At 28.8% G+C, this 19,043-nt stretch overlaps 7 protein-coding genes across 7 annotated transcripts; 2 read left to right on the forward strand and 5 right to left on the reverse strand. All coding sequences in view use genetic code 12, as the record gives it.

Annotated features, from left to right (window-relative positions):
* Window positions 1-207: 207 nt before the first annotated feature.
* On the forward strand, window positions 208-3,159 carry BBC1 (Bbc1p; the record flags this gene model as incomplete). The annotated part of the gene is made up of 1 exon (XM_051757799.1): window positions 208-3,159. The coding sequence occupies one exon, from the start codon at window positions 208-210 to the stop codon at window positions 3,157-3,159; it is 2,952 nt and encodes a 983-aa protein (XP_051614488.1).
* A 1,537-nt stretch (window positions 3,160-4,696) lies between these two features.
* On the reverse strand, window positions 4,697-6,040 carry ERD1 (Erd1p; the record flags this gene model as incomplete). Its single annotated transcript, XM_051757800.1, has 1 exon — window positions 4,697-6,040. One exon carries the CDS (start codon window positions 6,038-6,040, stop codon window positions 4,697-4,699), a length of 1,344 nt encoding a protein of 447 aa, XP_051614489.1.
* A 1,441-nt stretch (window positions 6,041-7,481) lies between these two features.
* KGF55_003049 (uncharacterized protein) lies at window positions 7,482-8,261 on the reverse strand (the record flags this gene model as incomplete). The annotated part of the gene is made up of 1 exon (XM_051757801.1): window positions 7,482-8,261. The coding sequence occupies one exon, from the start codon at window positions 8,259-8,261 to the stop codon at window positions 7,482-7,484; it is 780 nt and encodes a 259-aa protein (XP_051614490.1).
* Window positions 8,262-8,455: 194 nt separating this feature from the next.
* On the forward strand, window positions 8,456-9,085 carry KGF55_003050 (uncharacterized protein; the record flags this gene model as incomplete). Its single annotated transcript, XM_051757802.1, has 1 exon — window positions 8,456-9,085. One exon carries the CDS (start codon window positions 8,456-8,458, stop codon window positions 9,083-9,085), a length of 630 nt encoding a protein of 209 aa, XP_051614491.1.
* An 82-nt stretch (window positions 9,086-9,167) lies between these two features.
* Window positions 9,168-12,773, reverse strand: IRE1 (bifunctional endoribonuclease/protein kinase; the record flags this gene model as incomplete). The annotated part of the gene is made up of 1 exon (XM_051757803.1): window positions 9,168-12,773. One exon carries the CDS (start codon window positions 12,771-12,773, stop codon window positions 9,168-9,170), a length of 3,606 nt encoding a protein of 1,201 aa, XP_051614492.1.
* Window positions 12,774-13,407: 634 nt separating this feature from the next.
* On the reverse strand, window positions 13,408-14,379 carry KGF55_003052 (uncharacterized protein; the record flags this gene model as incomplete). Its single annotated transcript, XM_051757804.1, has 1 exon — window positions 13,408-14,379. One exon carries the CDS (start codon window positions 14,377-14,379, stop codon window positions 13,408-13,410), a length of 972 nt encoding a protein of 323 aa, XP_051614493.1.
* A 2,666-nt stretch (window positions 14,380-17,045) lies between these two features.
* POB3 (FACT complex subunit) lies at window positions 17,046-18,686 on the reverse strand (the record flags this gene model as incomplete). Its single annotated transcript, XM_051757805.1, has 1 exon — window positions 17,046-18,686. One exon carries the CDS (start codon window positions 18,684-18,686, stop codon window positions 17,046-17,048), a length of 1,641 nt encoding a protein of 546 aa, XP_051614494.1.
* Window positions 18,687-19,043: the final 357 nt, after the last annotated feature.

The raw sequence follows: 19,043 nt of genomic DNA on the forward strand, positions 1-19,043 counted from the left end.
CTTACATCATAAGACTCCTATTTTTTTATTTATTATCTAGAAAAATTAGATAAACATAATATTTGATCACTACTTATAACTCTATTTTCATTTTTAAAGCATCAATCAAATCGATACAGTACAACTATCTTGATCCATTAACTCATATCAAATATTTAAATCAATCAATAGAAGAAGAATTAATCAATTAACATATTAACCATAGCAATGGTAGAGCCAAATTTACCTTTCAAAGTTAAAGCAATCTTTGACTATAAATCCGACTATGAGGATGATTTACCTTTCACAAGTGGCCAAATCCTTACCATAACGGCAATTGAGAATGATGAATGGTACACCGGTGAGTATGATGGTAAATCTGGAATGTTTCCTAAAAACTTTGTAGAAATTTTGACTACCCCAACAATTCCGGTTCTGAATAGACCAATTAAAAAAGCTGAACCTCAAAGTGAAACTCAAGAATCAAAGACAGATTCATCACCAACAAACATTTCGAAATCACCACCAACAGCACCTATAGCAGAAGAAAAAAGTCAATCATCACCCAAAAGCAATCAAAGCTCTTCGTCTAGGGTCCCAATGCCACAATCGTTCCATTCCAAACCATCCGACCCATATAGTATTAAAAAACAATTTGTTGCTGCAGCACCATCTTCATATGTTCCGAAAATTACACCAAGAGACGAATCTAATTTAGTTGCACACCCAACTCATGATACAAAACAATCCGATAACGTTGTTAAAGGAACACTGGTAAATGAAAACGAATCAACGGAAGAGTCTGGACCCAAGGTTTCTTTGAAAGAAAGAATTGCCTTACTTCAAAGAAAACAACAAGAAGAAGCCGAAAGAGAAGAAGCAGCTTTAAAACGTAAAGAAGAAAGAGCCAAAAAGCAAGCTGAAGAAAAGGAAAGAGTTAAACATTTGAGAGAGCAAAAAAGTGGTGAAGCCCAATACACGCACAAATTAGAAGATCATCATCCAGAGTTGGAGGGTGCTGTTGGAACGAAAGATGATCATGATGTTTCAAGTGTAGCTGATTCCTCAAAATCAATTCATGATGATGCTAATCATTTGCATGAACCAACTGCAAGATCGCCTAGTGTGGGAGAGCCAGAAGAAGCAGATGAAGTAAATTTTGAAAAACTGGGGGAACAAGACATAGATGAAGATGAGGAAGAACAAGAAGAGGAAGATGATGAGGAATTGAAACGTAAAAAATTGGTTGAAAGAATGGCTAAAATTTCTGGAGGTAGAAATATGTTTGGAATGATGGGAATGCCTTCTCCATTCGGTAATACTCCTTCAGCTGATACACAACCTAAGAAAACTAAAGCCACTCCAGCTGCTCCAACTCCCGAATCACCAGTTCGTGAACCAAATGCAACATCAGAAGCAGCCCCTAGTTCTGCTCCTGAAGTACCTCCACATGCTTCGGCTCCTAAATTTAGTCATGAAAGCTCTTCCATGGCAGAAGATGATGAACCTTCCGATTCTGATCAAGCTGAAATCATAACTCTGAATGATATAAAGCAACAATTAAATCACGATGATATTCACGTATCAGATAGTGCTGACGATCAACATCATCCAATTAGATTGAAAAAGTACAGTACTTTAGAGGGAGAAGGAACTGGTTATGAAGCAGATGAAGATTTATCAGATATTACTAAACCCCACGATAATCATAACCAACATCCATTGAAATCTCAAGAGAAGGATTCGAATGAAACAATAACGTTAAAGGAAGAACAATTTGGTAAAGATCCAACTATACCACATCCACCTATTCATCCTACTCCTACTTCCAGAGATGCACCACCTATTCCACCAGTACCAGCAGTTCCTCCAGTTCCATCAAGGGATGCAAATTCAGTTCCTCCAGTTCCATCCCGAGCCGCTCAATCAAATTTTGCCCCACCAGTACCTCCTAATCCTCCATCATCTCATTCAACTGAAAACCAACCACATCCACCTAAACTACCATCAACACATGATCGTCCTCCTCCTCCACCTCCACCAACTCATCAGCTTCAAGAAGAAGAAGAAACCAGTTCAAGTGAGGACGATAATTTTGAAATTGTTGAAAGACAACCACCAACATCTGCACCTCCAACTCGTGCTGAAACTTTTGAATCTCATCACCACAATACCAAAGCAGCTCCACCACCACCAATTCCTGGAGCCGTACCTCCTCCACCAATTCCAATTGGTGAGCCTCCCAAAAGAGCAACTACTGATATTTCACCTTTAGTTCATACTTCAACAGGTGCTTCAATCAACTCACTTTCACAAAGACAACAAGGAAGTAGAAAATCAACAGATTCAACCTTATCACGATCAAGATCGTTAAAGGGAAGTGATCAAAGTCAAGCAGAGATTGCATTAGAACAATTGGAATTTGAAATTTCAAATATAAAATCAACATCTGACTGGTGGTTGAAGAATGGGTTACCAGACCCATTAGTTAAAAAAATCGGAGTTGATTTGATATATGAAGTCGATTCTAATAAATTATCAAAAAGAGGTCTGAGATCAATAATATGTCGTGATTTCTATATTTTGTTTTATGATTTATCTCAATTAATTCTTGATTTGGAATATGAAGAAAGTGATCCAAGAAATACAATCCATTTAGTAAATCAATTTATAAAATCTAATCCTGTAATAAGAACGGATTTGTTAGAAAGTAATCATCGTCAATTTAGTTCGGTTATTGTAAACACTGCTGCTCAATTAATTGGTCAAAATTTAAATGAAAATTTTATAAATTACGTTTTCAATAATCCGGAAATCAAATCAAAGATTTTACATCCAATTGGTAATAAATCATTTGGTGTAACTATTTATAAAAATTTCAATAATACTAATATTTCAAAAATAGATGATATTAAACCAGGTGATATTTTATGGATAAAAAATGGTAAATTTGATACTCATAAAGGTTTAATAGGTAATAAATCTATTAGTGTTGGAGATGATGGAAATAATTCATTTACTGCTATCATATATGAATTTGATCCAAAGAAAGAAAAATTTAAAGTCATTGAACAAGATAATCATGGTCATATAAGCAAAGAATCTTATAAATTGAATGAGTTCAAAGGTGGAAGAATAAGAGTATTTAGACCAGTATCGAGACAGTATGTAGATTGGTAAGTAAGATTTTAATACAATTTTTAACATTCAAACGCTTTTTTCAAAGTCAACCTAAGTAAGAAATGTTAAGTAAAATCTATTTTACAATGTGTTTTATTTGGATAGATATGACGTTCAAAATTTATATATTTAGATCTTGTATTAACAATCAACTATACATCCTACATTTTATCCTAGAATAGTCGTTAGTATTGAATTATGGTATTTTTCATTGTCTTCACTAGTCCAGAGCTAAATGATTATAAACTTTTTTGAGACCTTCCACAATAAATCCTATGAGTAAAGCTCTATTATTCTACTTTTTAGTTTTTCTTTTTATTTCTTTTTTGATCAATGAAATGATATCAAAATGGGCTGAAAGAAAAAAAGTTTAAAGAAAAAAGCACCTTTAAAAAAACACACACATCTAGATTATTAATGACTAATTGATTAAATTGATTAATGAGGTTGAACTTTAGTATAAAAAGGTGGAAAAATAAAAACCAATAAAAAACGCAATTATGTTTGAATTTGATCAATGAATATAATGAAAATAATGATATCATACGGCACCTTAAAGTTTCAGCATACGGGTAGGAGTAATAATAATAATAAATTAATTGCTGTAAAAAAACTTGCAAATATGATCTAGAAAATATTTGGTTAAAAATGTATAAATATATACAAAAAGATAAAACTTACCTAAATATTTGATTTTCAATTGGAATATAATATAATGATTAATTGATTCAAAGAGTGAAGTAATGGACGACACAACATAAACGGAACATGGAATTATAATAAATACTATGACAGTGAGACTTCGTGAATTTTTGCTTAATGAACACGTGAAATTATATAAAATTGAATACCCTGAGATAAAATGACCAGTAATAGTGGTGGGGTACAATACTCTGACAATGGAGATAATCGTGATAAAATGAAAATTCTGATATGGAATTATAACGTAAAATCGACTGTATAAAATACTACTAATTTGAAATGGACAATATTGAAAAGAATCCCAATTTCTGAGTAGTTTATAATCACTTATGGCACTTACTCTGGACTAGATTTGGATGAAGACAATGAAAATAATACCTTTTGATGAGTTATATTGATGGGTTGATCATCATTGTTGGAAAGAATGATGTTGTTAGAAAAATTAGGGAAGGCGAGAAATCAATTTGTATTTATACTTTAGGCAGAATCACAAAAAAGAAAAGGAAAAACATGATCACGTCCATTTTACACGACACATCCGTAACTCAATACATAGAACAATAAACTTAGCATACCTTAGAAATTGACAAAAAGAAGTAGTATCAATCAAAGCAACAGTTCGGAAAGTTTGTAAAATTCTGATCAAGGTTTGTATTTGTCTTAAAGATTACATTTGGTTTAAATTTTATTTCGAAATCACAGTTATACCAATTTGTTCATTAGGTTCAGCTACATGTAAAACAGTCAGTAAATTAGTAACAAACTTTGTTTATATCGTTACTTCTGTATTGAGATAATTGAATATACAATGTCTACAAATAGTCCCTTATCTCTCTTACTTTTCAAAAGTATCCATCGGTATTGTATTTTGATCATTTGCAATTTTCAATTTATTATAATCAGCATCTAATTTTATAAAACACCAAACCCATCTTCTGAAAATTTCTAAAGTTTCAATTAATACATAACCAAATGAATAAACATCATAACCAAATAAAAAAGTTGAAAAAACATGAATAAAATGAATTTTCCCCAGTTTTAATTCTTCATTTATAATAAATATTTTAAGAATCCATAAATATCTAAGTAAAAAATCAATACTTATTGCTATGATATATATAAAATCTGGGAATTGTTTTTGATTTCTTAATATTATGAATCTATTACTTTTATCTCTTGTAAAAATTTGAAAAATGTTATTAAATAAATCTAAGTTCCAATCCATTTTAATGTCCCATATAAACGAATATGTTGAATTTATCAATGTCAAAATTAACCACCAATTATTCAATTTAGTTAATTTATTGATCAATTCACCGTTTTCCCTCTCAAGATCGGAAGAATTCAACAAAGTATATTTGATTAAGGCATTAACACCTAATGGACCAATACCAGTGGCATATTTCAATAAGTTCAAAAGATGCTGTTTATTTGATGTGATTCGATACTCATGAAAACATTGTTTAATTCTTATTAGTATTGGTAGACATAATATACCGAATTCCAATTTATAATTATAGGCTTTTGTTTCATTTATGTAATAACTCCATATAAATAATCCGAAATCATTTAATACTTTAGCGAAAGATACTAATGAATCACTTATTAAAATATCATTCGTTCTCATTGTTTTGGAATTTATATTACCAATCAAAACTCTTTTTATTGTTGTCCAAATTCTAATTTGCCCAGCATTACTATTTAGGTTTGAATTTTTACTCTGATTTGTAAAATTGTGTTTGTAAAATAATATATAAAAATTATAATTGAATGTAATGATAGGGATAATGTAATAAATGATCTTATAACTGGGTTTATAATATTGAAGAAATTTGAATAAAACCCAACTCACCACATTTATCACAGTCAATTTCTTGAAATTTCTCCATATTCCTTGCATTAATCTCAAATTCTCTTGCTTTTCGGCTGGTAGATTAGTTTCAAATTCACCATTACTGTTAGTATTATTGAAATCTTCAAGTTGTAAATAATTATGTGAATTATATGATAAATTTAGTAGTTGTAAAACATTTATACTTGATAAATTGTATAATATGACATTTAGTGAAAACCATAAAAATAAACCAAACTGGATCAAGATCAATATTCTGAATGGTAAGGGAAATAAATCATTAAATAATATTTCATCAGTTTCTCCAGGATGTTCATCGTTTACCATGATTTTGATTTCTTCTCTTCAATTCTTAAACTTGTGATTCTGATTGGTAGATTTGTTACAGATGTTTAGTTTTAATTGTATACGATTATACTGCTATTTTACTCATGGATTCAGTCTTTTATCCCCTTCTGTCTTTAGACTTATAGCTATAGTGAGGAATTTAGTTGTTATTTTAAATATTGGGAAAAATACTAACAACTTATTTTATTTATTCACCTGTTCTCAAATTGAATTCCAATTTTCAAACGATCGATTTTGTACTCTTCAAAAAGGTATAAAATACAGAAAGTGAGTGAATTAAGAGATTTTACCTATTACAAATTTACAATAGAAGATGAGAATCGCATTTAGTGCTTAGTGTTTAGTGTTTAGAACTTTTATTTATTGATCAATATTCGATGGACTATAGGCTAATGTAGATTAATAACAAAAATGTAATTATAAAAGCTTCAGACGTGTCTCTTAAAATAAAAGTACACGATTTAGGTATGTTGATAATCATTAATTTTGATTCATGATTAGCATGGAAAACATCATTAGCTAATTATTTGACATTTTATTATTAAATAGACCTTCGCCCAATAGTTCAAATAAACAATAAAACTTCCTAGAACTACAAATCTCGTGAAACATTCCGCTTGATTTTGAATCCATAGGATCAAAAACTCTACATATTCAAGGAAGATATGATTATACTGTAATAACATCATCGTATATTGAAAAATTATATTGAACAAGATATTAATTCATTTTGTTCTATCATAAAAAATTAGTATACTAACTCCAATTTTTGATCTCCAATCTTAATTGAATTGAATATAAATTATATATAATCAGAATTTTCAGTGTTTGGCTAATGAATCGAATCGGTCAGCGTCCTGAAAAGGATCCTCCGTTTGGGGCGACATCGTTGTCATCATTATAATAATTTTATTTATTCATTCATAGATTGAAAACTTTCGTTTTATTAATTTAAACATACTAATTTGAAATTATCAAATGAAACAAATTAAACCAATTAGTTCATTGTTTGTTTAGTTGATGATAAAAGAAGACTTGGATGGTGAATTTTAAATTTTTTCAAAAATTCTTATTTACTTTTTACTATATTTGTGAGATGAATTTAAAAACAATAATTTACCCGGATAAGAATGAAGTACATCAGTTTTTCAAATTAAATACCATTTGAGAGTTTGAATTCTTCTATTACTACGTCTACTTCAGTCACTAGAGTTGGATCAAACATTCTGTTTGTCACTCAAAAGATAACAATCCATGAATTTCAATTTCCAGCCCAGACTCAGTTATATCTGATTATTGATACTACGGAAGTGGAACAAAATCATGTACTTTATACATCAAATGAAAATTATTGCATGCAATCACTCTTTAATCTGACAAGTGCGACGGCTCTTAAGTTTGACTACCCTTACTATTCAAATCATTTTTTACCTTTAAATTTACTCTTTGACTTTTCTTTTCTAGTATTTTCCCTTCTTTCAGCCTTACTCAAATATCTAAATTTCTTCTTTGGCTTTTTGTCTTTTGATGGTTTAGAAACTCCACATAAAACAGCATAATTTTTAGCTCTTTCTATTGATTTTTCCAAGATTTCATTTGATTTATTTAAGTTAACATTATTTGATTTAGCTTTTGCTTCTAAAATTTCATTATTATCTATTATTGGATGATTTATTGATTCTATTGTTACTGTTGTTTCATCTCCAAATTCATTCGGTAGTTCTTCATTTTGTTCATATACTTCTTTATGATGTAATATTCCTTTTAGTGGAATTGGTTCTTCTTCAATTTGTACATTTGTATCTCGTCCTTCCTCATTTTCATCATCCTCATCAAATCCCGTCCATTCATCTTCGTCTTCTTTTCCATTCAATACCTCATCGTCATCGTCACTTTTCAAATCACCATTAATCATTGCAATTTCTTTTGCTTTTTCATTAAATTCCTTTAGCTGAGTCTCAAGATTTTGTTTTCTTTCATCTCTCATTTGTTTTCTTTCTTCAATTTTCGCCAACCTTTCTTGTTCTTTATTATATTCTTGAGCTTTTTTCTGTCTCTGTAGTTTTCTTTTATGAAACCCCGTTAAATATTCTTGTCTTGATTCTTTATCAAATACAACTTCATTGACTGCATGTTTTTTACTCTGCTTTTGAGCATAGTTTTTACCGCCTGTCAATATCTCTCTATTATGCCTTACCATTATGTGAATACCTGTTTGAGATGAGTTTGAGATGTTTTCTAAATAAGTTTAATTTTAATATGGTGATGACTTCACAGTATTTATTTTAGAGATAGCACAAAAATCAAAAGTTATCAGATGGACTAGGTCCATCACTTCTATAGAGAGTATACATACATATTTCAACTTACTCTACATTATACAGTCAAACAAACATGGAGAATTTGAATAATATAAAAATATTTTTAAAATCACTAGATAATGCAACATCTCAATACGAATCATCATTAACTCCCATACTATCAAAATCAATAGATGAACAATTAGCCACTATAACAAATCCAAAAGATAAAATAAATTTCTTAAATCATTATCAATATATTTTAGTTTCAACAATATATTCATATTTGAAAGTACTAGGAGTTGATGCTGATCAACATCCAATCAAAAAAGAATTAAATAGAGTTCAAAGTTATATGGCAAGATATAATCAATTAAATAATCAAACAAAAATTGAAGAGAAATCGAATAGTAGTCCTTCAGAAAGCACAAAGGAATATTTACAAAAGACTTTAGGTATTAAGAATGGTAATGAAAATACTGTGGTTAATAATGGAACTGCTATAAGTACACAAAATTTTAGTGGTAAACATACTAAATTTGAAGATGATAAAATTGAAAGTGATGATGAGAAAGATATAAATCGAGAAGTAAATAATAATACAACTAAACTTAAGACCAAAAAACCTAGTCTGTTGCCTAATAAACCATCAAAAGGTAAAGTCACTAAACCTGTTACGAATAAGAAAAACAAAACTAACAAATTTCAAAAAAAGAACAAATGATAAATAGAGGCATATACATAGAACTGAATGAATGACGATATTATGTATTTTAAATTTCCTTTATAAATTTCTATTCAATTTTTTAAAAATATTCATTAAAAATATATTCATGTTTTAAATTTTCTTCAACACAATAATAAATTTCCATTAATAAATTTGGAAATTTATCATTAAAATATTTATAAAATCCTGAAGGTAATGGTGACATTTTCAATTGTAAACTTTGAGGCATATCATTATAATGATGATATTTATTTCTTATGGCTCTTAATAAATCCATTAATTTTGAAGGTTGATATTTTCTATACTTACCCAAGTTTTCTAAAAATTCTTCATCTGCTAGTTGTGAATGCCAATCATTTTTTTGAAATACTTTTGATGAATGTTCTTCTAATTTTAATAATAAATCCAGTGGTGGGTCCCTTCTTTCAATTTCAAATCTATCACTAACTTTTAATAAAAATTCTAATCTTTTATAATTTGACCAAAATAATGGATGTTTTAAAATTAAAGTTGTATTTGGTCTCATTATTGGATTTGAATTAATCAATTTTTTAATTAAATCAATACTTTCTGATTTATCATTTGGACAAAATTTAATTAATGGAGATAAATCATATTCTCCCTTTATAATATTACCTTCTCTTAAATATCTATCTCCAAATGGATGCAATCCATTAGTTAAAATATAGAAATAAACACAACCTAATGAAAATATATCAATTGCTTTTGTAAGTCTTTTACCTGTAGATGTTGTTGATGATGAATTACTTGTAGTAGTTCCAGCACCACCATTAGAATGAATTGATGAAATTGAATCAGCAGAAATTTCAAGTAAATCATGATTTAATAATAATTCAGGAGCTCTCCAACCAGATGTTCCAGAAGCTGCATGTTGAGTTGTAGCTCTAAATGATGATTGATCATTATCTAATTTTTTACATAATCCAAAATCTGATATTAATAATCGAACATTATTTTCATTGATAATGATTTCTTCATCTTGTTGATTTGTTAAGTTCTTTTTAATAGTTTGACGATTTTTTTTAATATTTGCAACCAAAATATTTTGAGGCTTAATATCTCTATGTACAATTTTTAAAGAATGCAAATAATGTAATCCACTAGCTAATTGAAACAAAATTTCATTTCTTATAGGAATACATAAATCAGAAACTTTTTGAGGTTTTTCAATAATATCTTCCAATGTACATAAACATAATTCCAAAGCAATATATAAAAATCTTTCACTTTCTGAAGTTTGAGAACAAAAATATCTAATAACATTAGGATGATCATCTGATTCTTGTAAAAGTCTAACTTCATGATTAGCAACATCATAAAAATCAAGTAACATTCTTTTCACTGCAACTGGTCTATTTTCAAAAGTTCCTTCAAATACAACTGTACCATGTGAACCATAACCTAAAATTTTATCTGAAATAACTAAATTGTTTTCTATTTGTAACTTTGTTTTAGATTTGGCAGGAAGTGGTAGACTTTGGATAAGACTTTTTGTAGTTATTATTTCTTCATCATCATCTGTATTAATTTTAACAATTTCTTCAATTGCTTCCGTTTCATCATCTGTGCTTTTGTTCTTATTGATATGTTTACCACCGCGTTTACCACCACGAGAGCCTCTTTTTCTTCTCTTTTTGGTTGCTGGCTCATCTTCTTTGGGATCTTCTTGAGTTTCAGTGGAATTGTTGAGTTCTTGTTTATCTTCTACTTGACTCCCTTCAACTCCAGATTCTAATTCAGGTTCAATTTCAGGTTCTGGTTCAACAATTTTGACTTTTTTTTTAATGGGTTTAACTTCTTCATGTTCTTCGTTAGCTTCATCGCTTGAAATTTTTTCTGCTATAGCATTCTTTTCTAAATCCTTATTATTTACATCTTCAGGTTTTTCAATTACAATTTTTTCATTTACTTCATTATGACTTTCATTTATCACTTCTTTCAAATTTTTACTACCTAAGTTGTAATCACCGAATAATTTCTTTACGTATTTATTCTTCTTGCCAAAAGTAATAAACAATAGTAAAATGATTAATAAAACACCAATATCTTCTAAAATTCTTTTCAATATTGCGCTAGTACCAGAACTGTTATTTGAATTACCATTATGAATTAAAGGTTGTTGATAATTGTTTGCAATATCTTTAGAGACAGGTTCTATCATAATTATATCCGAGCTAATAGTTGAAACCTTTGCAGGAAACTTAATACCATCAATAATATTAGGAATATCGTTATTATAATTCTGTTGTTTGTCCAGCAGTAACAGATTACGGTCATTAAGTTCTTCTCTTCCGTCTCCTATTCTTTTAATATCTTGTTGTGATGAAAATTTTGAGATTGGTTGGTATGATGTGTCACTAGATAAATCGTAATATTTATGTATACCAGAAAGTAATTGTTCAGTTTGTTCTTGTGAACTGGTTGATAGTTGGTAATTTTCAATATAATTGATAGAAGAAGGATCATGTACTCCCGAGTAGTAATTATTTAAAATCATTTGATATTTTGAAATTGGTGCACTCTTAATTAGTGTTGGATAATTTTTAAATGACATTGCTATCCATTGATTTAAACTTGAAGTTTTGTTGATAAAAATTAAGTCATTATTGTTAACCTCATTAGTTTGTAAATCATTCAATACCTTTAAAGGATGAGGCAATAATATGTAATCATTATTATTCAATTTATCATTATGGAAAATATCAAATATATTTACCGCTAATGCAGGTAATTTACTTATCCATAGTGGAGTTCCAACATTTTTATTTATAGCTAACAAAGATCTATCATGAAATGGAGTAAAATACAAATTATCTAATGACTCTTGATTTTGCATAATTAGGTCATTATCTATATTATTTGGAACCCATTGACTATAAGTGACGTTCCACATCACATTACTATTGGATTTGGAGTGTATCGTTAATTCGTAAGTTGTTTTACCAATCATTATTGTATCATCATCATCCTTCAGCTGTTGATTTGGAGGTAGTGTGCTTTTGGGAACAGGACATTCCTCCAGATTTCCAAAAGATGATTTTATTTCTCCAGTATGGAAATTTAAATTATATAATGATGTTTTTCGAGTTCCAGTATAAATTTTATCATCACCACTTAATGAAAAAGGTGATTCCATAACTAGATTTTTGATACTAGTCGGTAGTTTATTTAATCCAAAATTTGGTGTGAAATAATATAATGTCCCATCTTCATAAGGTTCAACGAACCATAAAATATTCGATTGTTGTGAATTAGAATTGAATGTATCGTTTGAATGTACTTGAACCAATGGTTCATCTATTGGTAATGTCCAGATTAAAGTACCTGTACTTCTCTCGACACCATGTAAATTCCCATTTATATCACTTATTAGTAGTAGATTTTGTAAATTACAATCATCGATAGATCGAAATTCTAATGGTAGTATGGAACTAGCTCTTGTTTGCTGTGCATGTGGTTGTTGTGCATAATTTTCATGATTTTGATTAGGTTGAGGGATTGTTGAAGTTGTTGCAAAAGGAGGAGGCGTATTCTCTTGATTATACTGTCGATTTACTAATTCATTCTGCCTATTTACTGATTTATTTGCTAGTCGTGGTGATGCAAAGGTGAATGTGAATAGTAGTATTGATATAATTGAGGTGACTAACGGTATAATATACATGTTTCCAATGTATAAGGTTGATTTTTAATATCAGTCCTTCCTTGATATATTTTCTATTTGGTCTATACTATGAGTTACTTATGAAAGAAAATCAAAAATTTATTGTTCACACAAATGTTGTTGCCTATGTATTTTCAATTTCTGGATAAATATATGCTAGATTGAATCTCAATATGACTTTATTACTAATGAATCGGATTGGTTGTAAATATTTAATGATGTTTGATAAAAATATTCAAGGCTTTTTATTCTATATAAAAATTTTTTTATTTTTTTTTATTTCTTCTACCTTTGAACTATTATTAAACTAATGAATTTACGAACTTTTTAATATCAAACATACAATTACGGATCTGATCTCATGGACAAATTTAGAAACTACTGCTGAGAAGTAGAGATTTCAAGAGATGAGTTGCCTCTAGGCTAAAAGAGATTTCAGTTACTTTATATGTATAAATGATATATTAAGATTTTAACTATTACTTCAATACTATAGAATTTAACTAATCTTAATTACCAGAAACCGAAAATTTCAACGCTTGAAAATGAAATGAAAAACCCACTTAAAGAATCCCATGACCTGCAAAGAGATACAAATTTTGAAATAAATACAATTGCCATTTAGTTTTTACCTTCAATTACTAACCAAAATATTTGAGGTAGTATTGTAATTATATTGACCAGTGAATTGAATTATATCATCAATTTTAGCTATTTCAGCATCATTTACAGCATCAAATAATTTATTTAATTCTTCTTCAATTTCATCCTCATCCATTTCTTCATCTTCAAATTCTAATGCCTTTTTAATTAATTTTGAAGAATTTGTTAATATTGAAGAATTATCTACTGGTTTATTATGTGTTTTGTTCAATTGGAAACTATGATTACTTGATTCATCATTTGACGATGCTGAATCTTCCTCAGCACCATCCTCTATGTCAAATGTACTTCTTGAATCATTATATGAAGAAACTGGAGATGTAGGTTCCTGATGAGGTGTTATTGTTTCCATAGATTGTATATCTCCTTGATGTATTTGAGATTGTACCGGTTGATTGAGACTCTTATCAGGTGCACTATTATTACTAGATGAAGTATCGGTATCAGAATCTGCCTTGATTTTTTGTCCTTGTAGGTCTTTTCTTTTATCAATTTTGGAAATGAAAGACCTATTTGCAATTATTGAGGATGCAAAATTTTCAGTACTTTTCAATGGTGATGTTAACTTAAAACGGTCAAATAGTCTAGCTGGTGATCTTTTGGGAATTATACTGCTACTATCATCTAAATTTTTGATATCTTTATGCACTAATATTGGAGGAGGAGGTGCTACTTTTCTTTTCAAATTTGTTGAATTTTTTGATAAATGTGCTGTATTCATATTTGTATTACTTGAATTTGATTTAGACATTGGATTAACCATCGTACCCGTGATAGTATCTTTAGCTTCAACAAATAGTATTTCGTTTGATAATGATAAAGTGTTACTTATATTTGTATGAATACTTGGTTTGTTAATTGAATTACTATCCCAATTAGAAGTATTTGAATAAATTAAATAATCTTGTTGATATTCAAATTCCAATAAATCAATTTGGGACATAGGCTAATTTATAATTTATAATTTCCTTACTTTAGATTTTGATTGTTTTAAATTTAAAAAAAAAATTAAATTATTTTGCAGTCAAATAAAAAATAAAATGTTCATAAATTTTACTTCAATATTCTATTAATTACTATATTATATTATCTGAAATCTTTCAAATTAATTGTGGGTGTTTTTGACTAAAGCTTTAACTTGTGGGTGATTGTTTGTCAAGTACGTTTCTAACTTTTTTCCTTCTAAAAAATATGCTTGTTGTTAATTGCAACTTTAGGAATTACGCAAGTACAAATTTGAAATTATAATAAAATTTAAATGCTGGTTGAAATATAATAATTTATTATATTTTAAAATTGTATGTAATTTAGTATAGCTCTACCTCTTGAAATTTCTGAAACAAGTATTTAAACAATAGAAATTGATTAATATAATTTTATTCACCCTTGAGTAGTTTAAATGGTACGATGTATGATGTCAAATCAATAAGTTTAGATTAAAAATTGAGTTTTTACTTAAATTTGAATTGTGGTTAAGTATTTAAATCTTGTGTATGAAGTATGTTTCAAATTTTAGAAAGTTTGTTATCAGAAAAAGGAAATTCTTCTCATATTATATAAAGATATTCCTTTGACCACACAGGGAATTAATCTTATCAGCTCGAGTACTAGCAGGATCTTAAATGGGAACTATCTTCATCCTCTCCCTTCATCTTGTTTTTAACAACTTCTGCAGCCTCTTTGATTTGATTTGAAATTATTTTTAATGTATGGCTGGCTAAAAACCAAACAATCGAAAATTTCAAGAGAAATTTTAAACTTTTTATTGAGGCACTACGTAATTGAATTATTAACAGGGAAATGCTCAAGCATCACTTATCAACTACATGACCTTGTACATAAACTTGTTGAGTCAATTGGTTGGCGATATCTGTAAAAATAAAATTGTACAGTAAAAACCGACTTTTATTCGTTTTGTAAAATTCTTTTTGTCGCCTTAAGACTTTCTTTTTGTCGCTTCACAACAAACATCCATTTCGCTAATGATAACATCTTTTCTTCGCACTCTTAACTATGTAAAAACGAACAAAATCCATACAAATTGTGCGAATAAAACATTCTCTTTACAACGAAAGTTAGTCGAAAGGTGAAGCGAAAATTAAAATTTTCAAAAGCGACAATTAAAATTTTTGAATGCGACAAAAAGTTGGTTTTTACTGTATCTACTCACAAGTTGAATTAATTTTATACTTTTGTTGATAATTTCCTTATCTCCTAAAACATATTATTTATTATATTTTGTGATTCGGATGTTTAAATTTTCAAGATACGAAGCTTCTTCTACTGGTTTTGTAATTTATTTTTAAATTTACGAGATTTAAAATCCAAACTACAAGCGAAAAAGAAGAAAAAGAAGATGCCTCTCATATTTGTTGGTGAAATCATCATGAGTTCCTAGTGTCGTTTCAAATTGTATTTCTGTTTCTTGAACTTTAAATTCAATATCATGGTAGATGATTTTGTTCATTGGTATCACAAAATAAAAATTAAATATGCAGAGCTAATGTAAGTTTAATAGCCTTATTACAAATTTGAGTCCACTACCATGAATTCATTTGCAGTTTGAAACATCAATTAAACTTGTTATTACCACGTATTAGTAACTAGTTACAAGGACAATTCCTCAAAAACTTATGGATACGGATGTTTCTAGCTATTAATGGGGGATTAAAAACTTTTGAAATATTAAGGACACAAATTTGAAACACTTGAAATTATGAAACGTTTCCTAAAACATCACAAAAACGAAGATATGATTTACCATTTTGCATGAAATATATTTTTTTTTTTTCAATTCAAAACTAATTGTTTCTTAAATCAGCTAAACAATAAAGGAATGAACGCAAATAATTTTCACCGAGTTTTTATGCAGAAGAATTTTTAAGGGAAGGTTGACGACGAGTGGTGAAGAGTAACCCTTGACTATACTTACTGCGGTTTAGATGTTTCGAAATTATAATAAATTGGCAGACTTTTAAAAAAAGAAGACAAAACATGAGACTTAATTTGATGATCTCACAAAAACTAACAAGCTTTTTAATTTAAATTAGCCTAATTATGGAAGTATCCTAAAACCCTAAACATTACATTTCATAAAGTCCGATTTCAGTTCTGAATTATCCCTTTCTCTCTGTATTTTTTCTCTTTTCTATATATTTTCATGTATTGAAAACGCTCAGGAATTTATTTGAAATGGAAAGAAAATCTGAAACACTCTGAAACAATGAAAAATTAAAGCAGAATAATAAACAAAAGAAATTTTTGAGTTTTAATTTTAGATCAGGGAAAAATCAATCTTAGGAACAATAAGGTGCATCATCACTTACAATTAGCTCATGATATTGTTATATGTTTGGCGGCCACATTTATCATTTTTCAAATTGATATGACATTTCCATTTAAGCTTTTAAAAACTGTACATTATATAATAAAATATTATATATCACCGTATTGAAAATCCTTTGCAGTCCAATTATGGAAATGTCAGAAATTTCGAGTAAATTTGAAAGAGAGAAATGAGATTTATTGTTATTCAATATCCCATCAAAACATAAGCGAAAACATTAAAAGCTTAGCTTTTTGAACTTTATTATAATTACATTTACTTGATTAATTTTTTGCTTTTTTAGTTGGTGGTCCATTATTATCATTTTCTCCTCCTTCATCATCTCCACTTGAATCTTGAGCATCACTATCAAATTCTTCAGCAACATCTGAATCAGAATCAGATTGAAAATCATTATCTTCATCTTCATCATCATCTCCAGCACTTCCCATATCAACATCTCCATCATCATCATCCATATCTGCTTCTTGTTCTAATGCTTTAGCTAATCTTTGTTTTGCAATTTTTTCTTCATTTTTAACTCTAATATTTTTTTCTTTACAAAATCTTTCAATATTTTCTTGTTCTTCTCTATCTATACTTCCAAAAATATGTTTTTGATTTGAATTTACAATATTAATTTCTAAATCAAATGTTCTTGAAGCTGAAACACCTCCACCTGTTCTTGACATTACTATATTACTTATTTCACTATATGGAATGTATAACGTTGGTTTTGTGACAAATAGGAAACATCTTTCTAAAGGAAATAAATAACCTTCTGAAGCTTTTACAGAACATGTTATACCTGGTTGTAAAAATCTAGATTGGAAAGATCCTGGAGTAATTAATCTTTTTTCAGTTAATCCACGTAGACAATGAGCCATCACTATATGAGTTGGAGCATCATATGATTTTTTTAATCTATTTTTATATTTTTCTTCAAATTCTTCATCACTTAAATTTAATTCTAATTCAGTTTCTTCATCTCTTACAAATTGTAATACTAAAAATGGATATCTTGTTTGACCTTGTCTTAATGGTGGATCAATTTGTATTATCATTAAATGATGAACTTCATCCGGTTTAGGTAATGAAAATATACGTTCAATCTGTTCATATTGTATTTTATAATCATATGTTTTACCTCTTAATCTTAAAGAATTAGAATACATATCAATATCATAACGTCCTCTTGGTGTTAGGAATAATGCATCACTGAAAGAAACAATTGCTTCACCAGCAATTTGTCCAATATCTGCTTTATCTTTCAATTGTTCATAAAACACTTGTGCTGCATTTTGTTCAGAATCAGGGTTGGTTTCAACAATTTCTTCTTCTTCACCATCTTCATTTTTAATGATTTTTGTTTCTAGATCCATTGTTGTTCCAGGAACATAAAATCTCATCTCAACTACTTCATCTCCAAGTTTATCTTTACCTCCATCAAGATTGAATTCAACGGCTACTTCGTTTTTACCAGTTAAATTTGAATTTGAAATAGAATCATAAGGAATTTCAAAAGATGGTTTGTTATTTACATTAAATATTAACTCATTTCTTGCTAAATCAGTCTTACCCCAATTCCAACCTCTTAATGAATGTTCTTTATGTTCTAAATTTATATGAAAATTTCTAGTTAATTCTTGTTTTAATTGTGCAAAATCATCAACATGAAATCCATCTAAAATTACAACTCCTTTATTTTTAGTTTGAATTCTTAGTTCATATCCTTTTGAACCTCGAGACCAAGTTGCCACTATTATTTCTTCTCTTGGTAATAAAAATGGTTGTTGATTTGATGTTGAACCATTACTTGTTGGGTTATTAGTAGCTTTCCAACCAAGACCCGAGTCTGCTATACGCAAACGACCGCTTGCTCTTGATTGGTTTAGAAAAATTCTTTCAAAATCAGTATTAACCATGACTGATGTGTGGTAGGATGATCTAAGTGTTAATTGAAAGATATATTAATTTCAAAATCATCATTTCTCAATTTGAATAACGCGCCCCAAAAAAAACACCGACAAAATCAAAATCGTACGCTACCAACCAACTCTTTGTAAGTGTTATATTGGGATCGAGCAATCCATTTATGATGAAGTAGATCTAAAGTCTTGATGTGATTGACAAAAGCAGACTACAAATCTCCCGATAGAATAAACGGCAAGATTTTGAAAACTACTCAATTACTATGGACAGAAGAGAAGTTTGTTAAAAAAAAAATTATGTGCAAAACTCAGCAGATCAAAAATTTTTCAAATTCAAGCATTGATCTCAAG

Source organism: Candida pseudojiufengensis (genome assembly GCF_024610245.1).
Source record: "Candida pseudojiufengensis strain CBS 10847 chromosome Unknown scaffold4, whole genome shotgun sequence".
NCBI lineage: Eukaryota > Fungi > Ascomycota > Pichiomycetes > Serinales > Debaryomycetaceae > Lodderomyces > Lodderomyces pseudojiufengensis.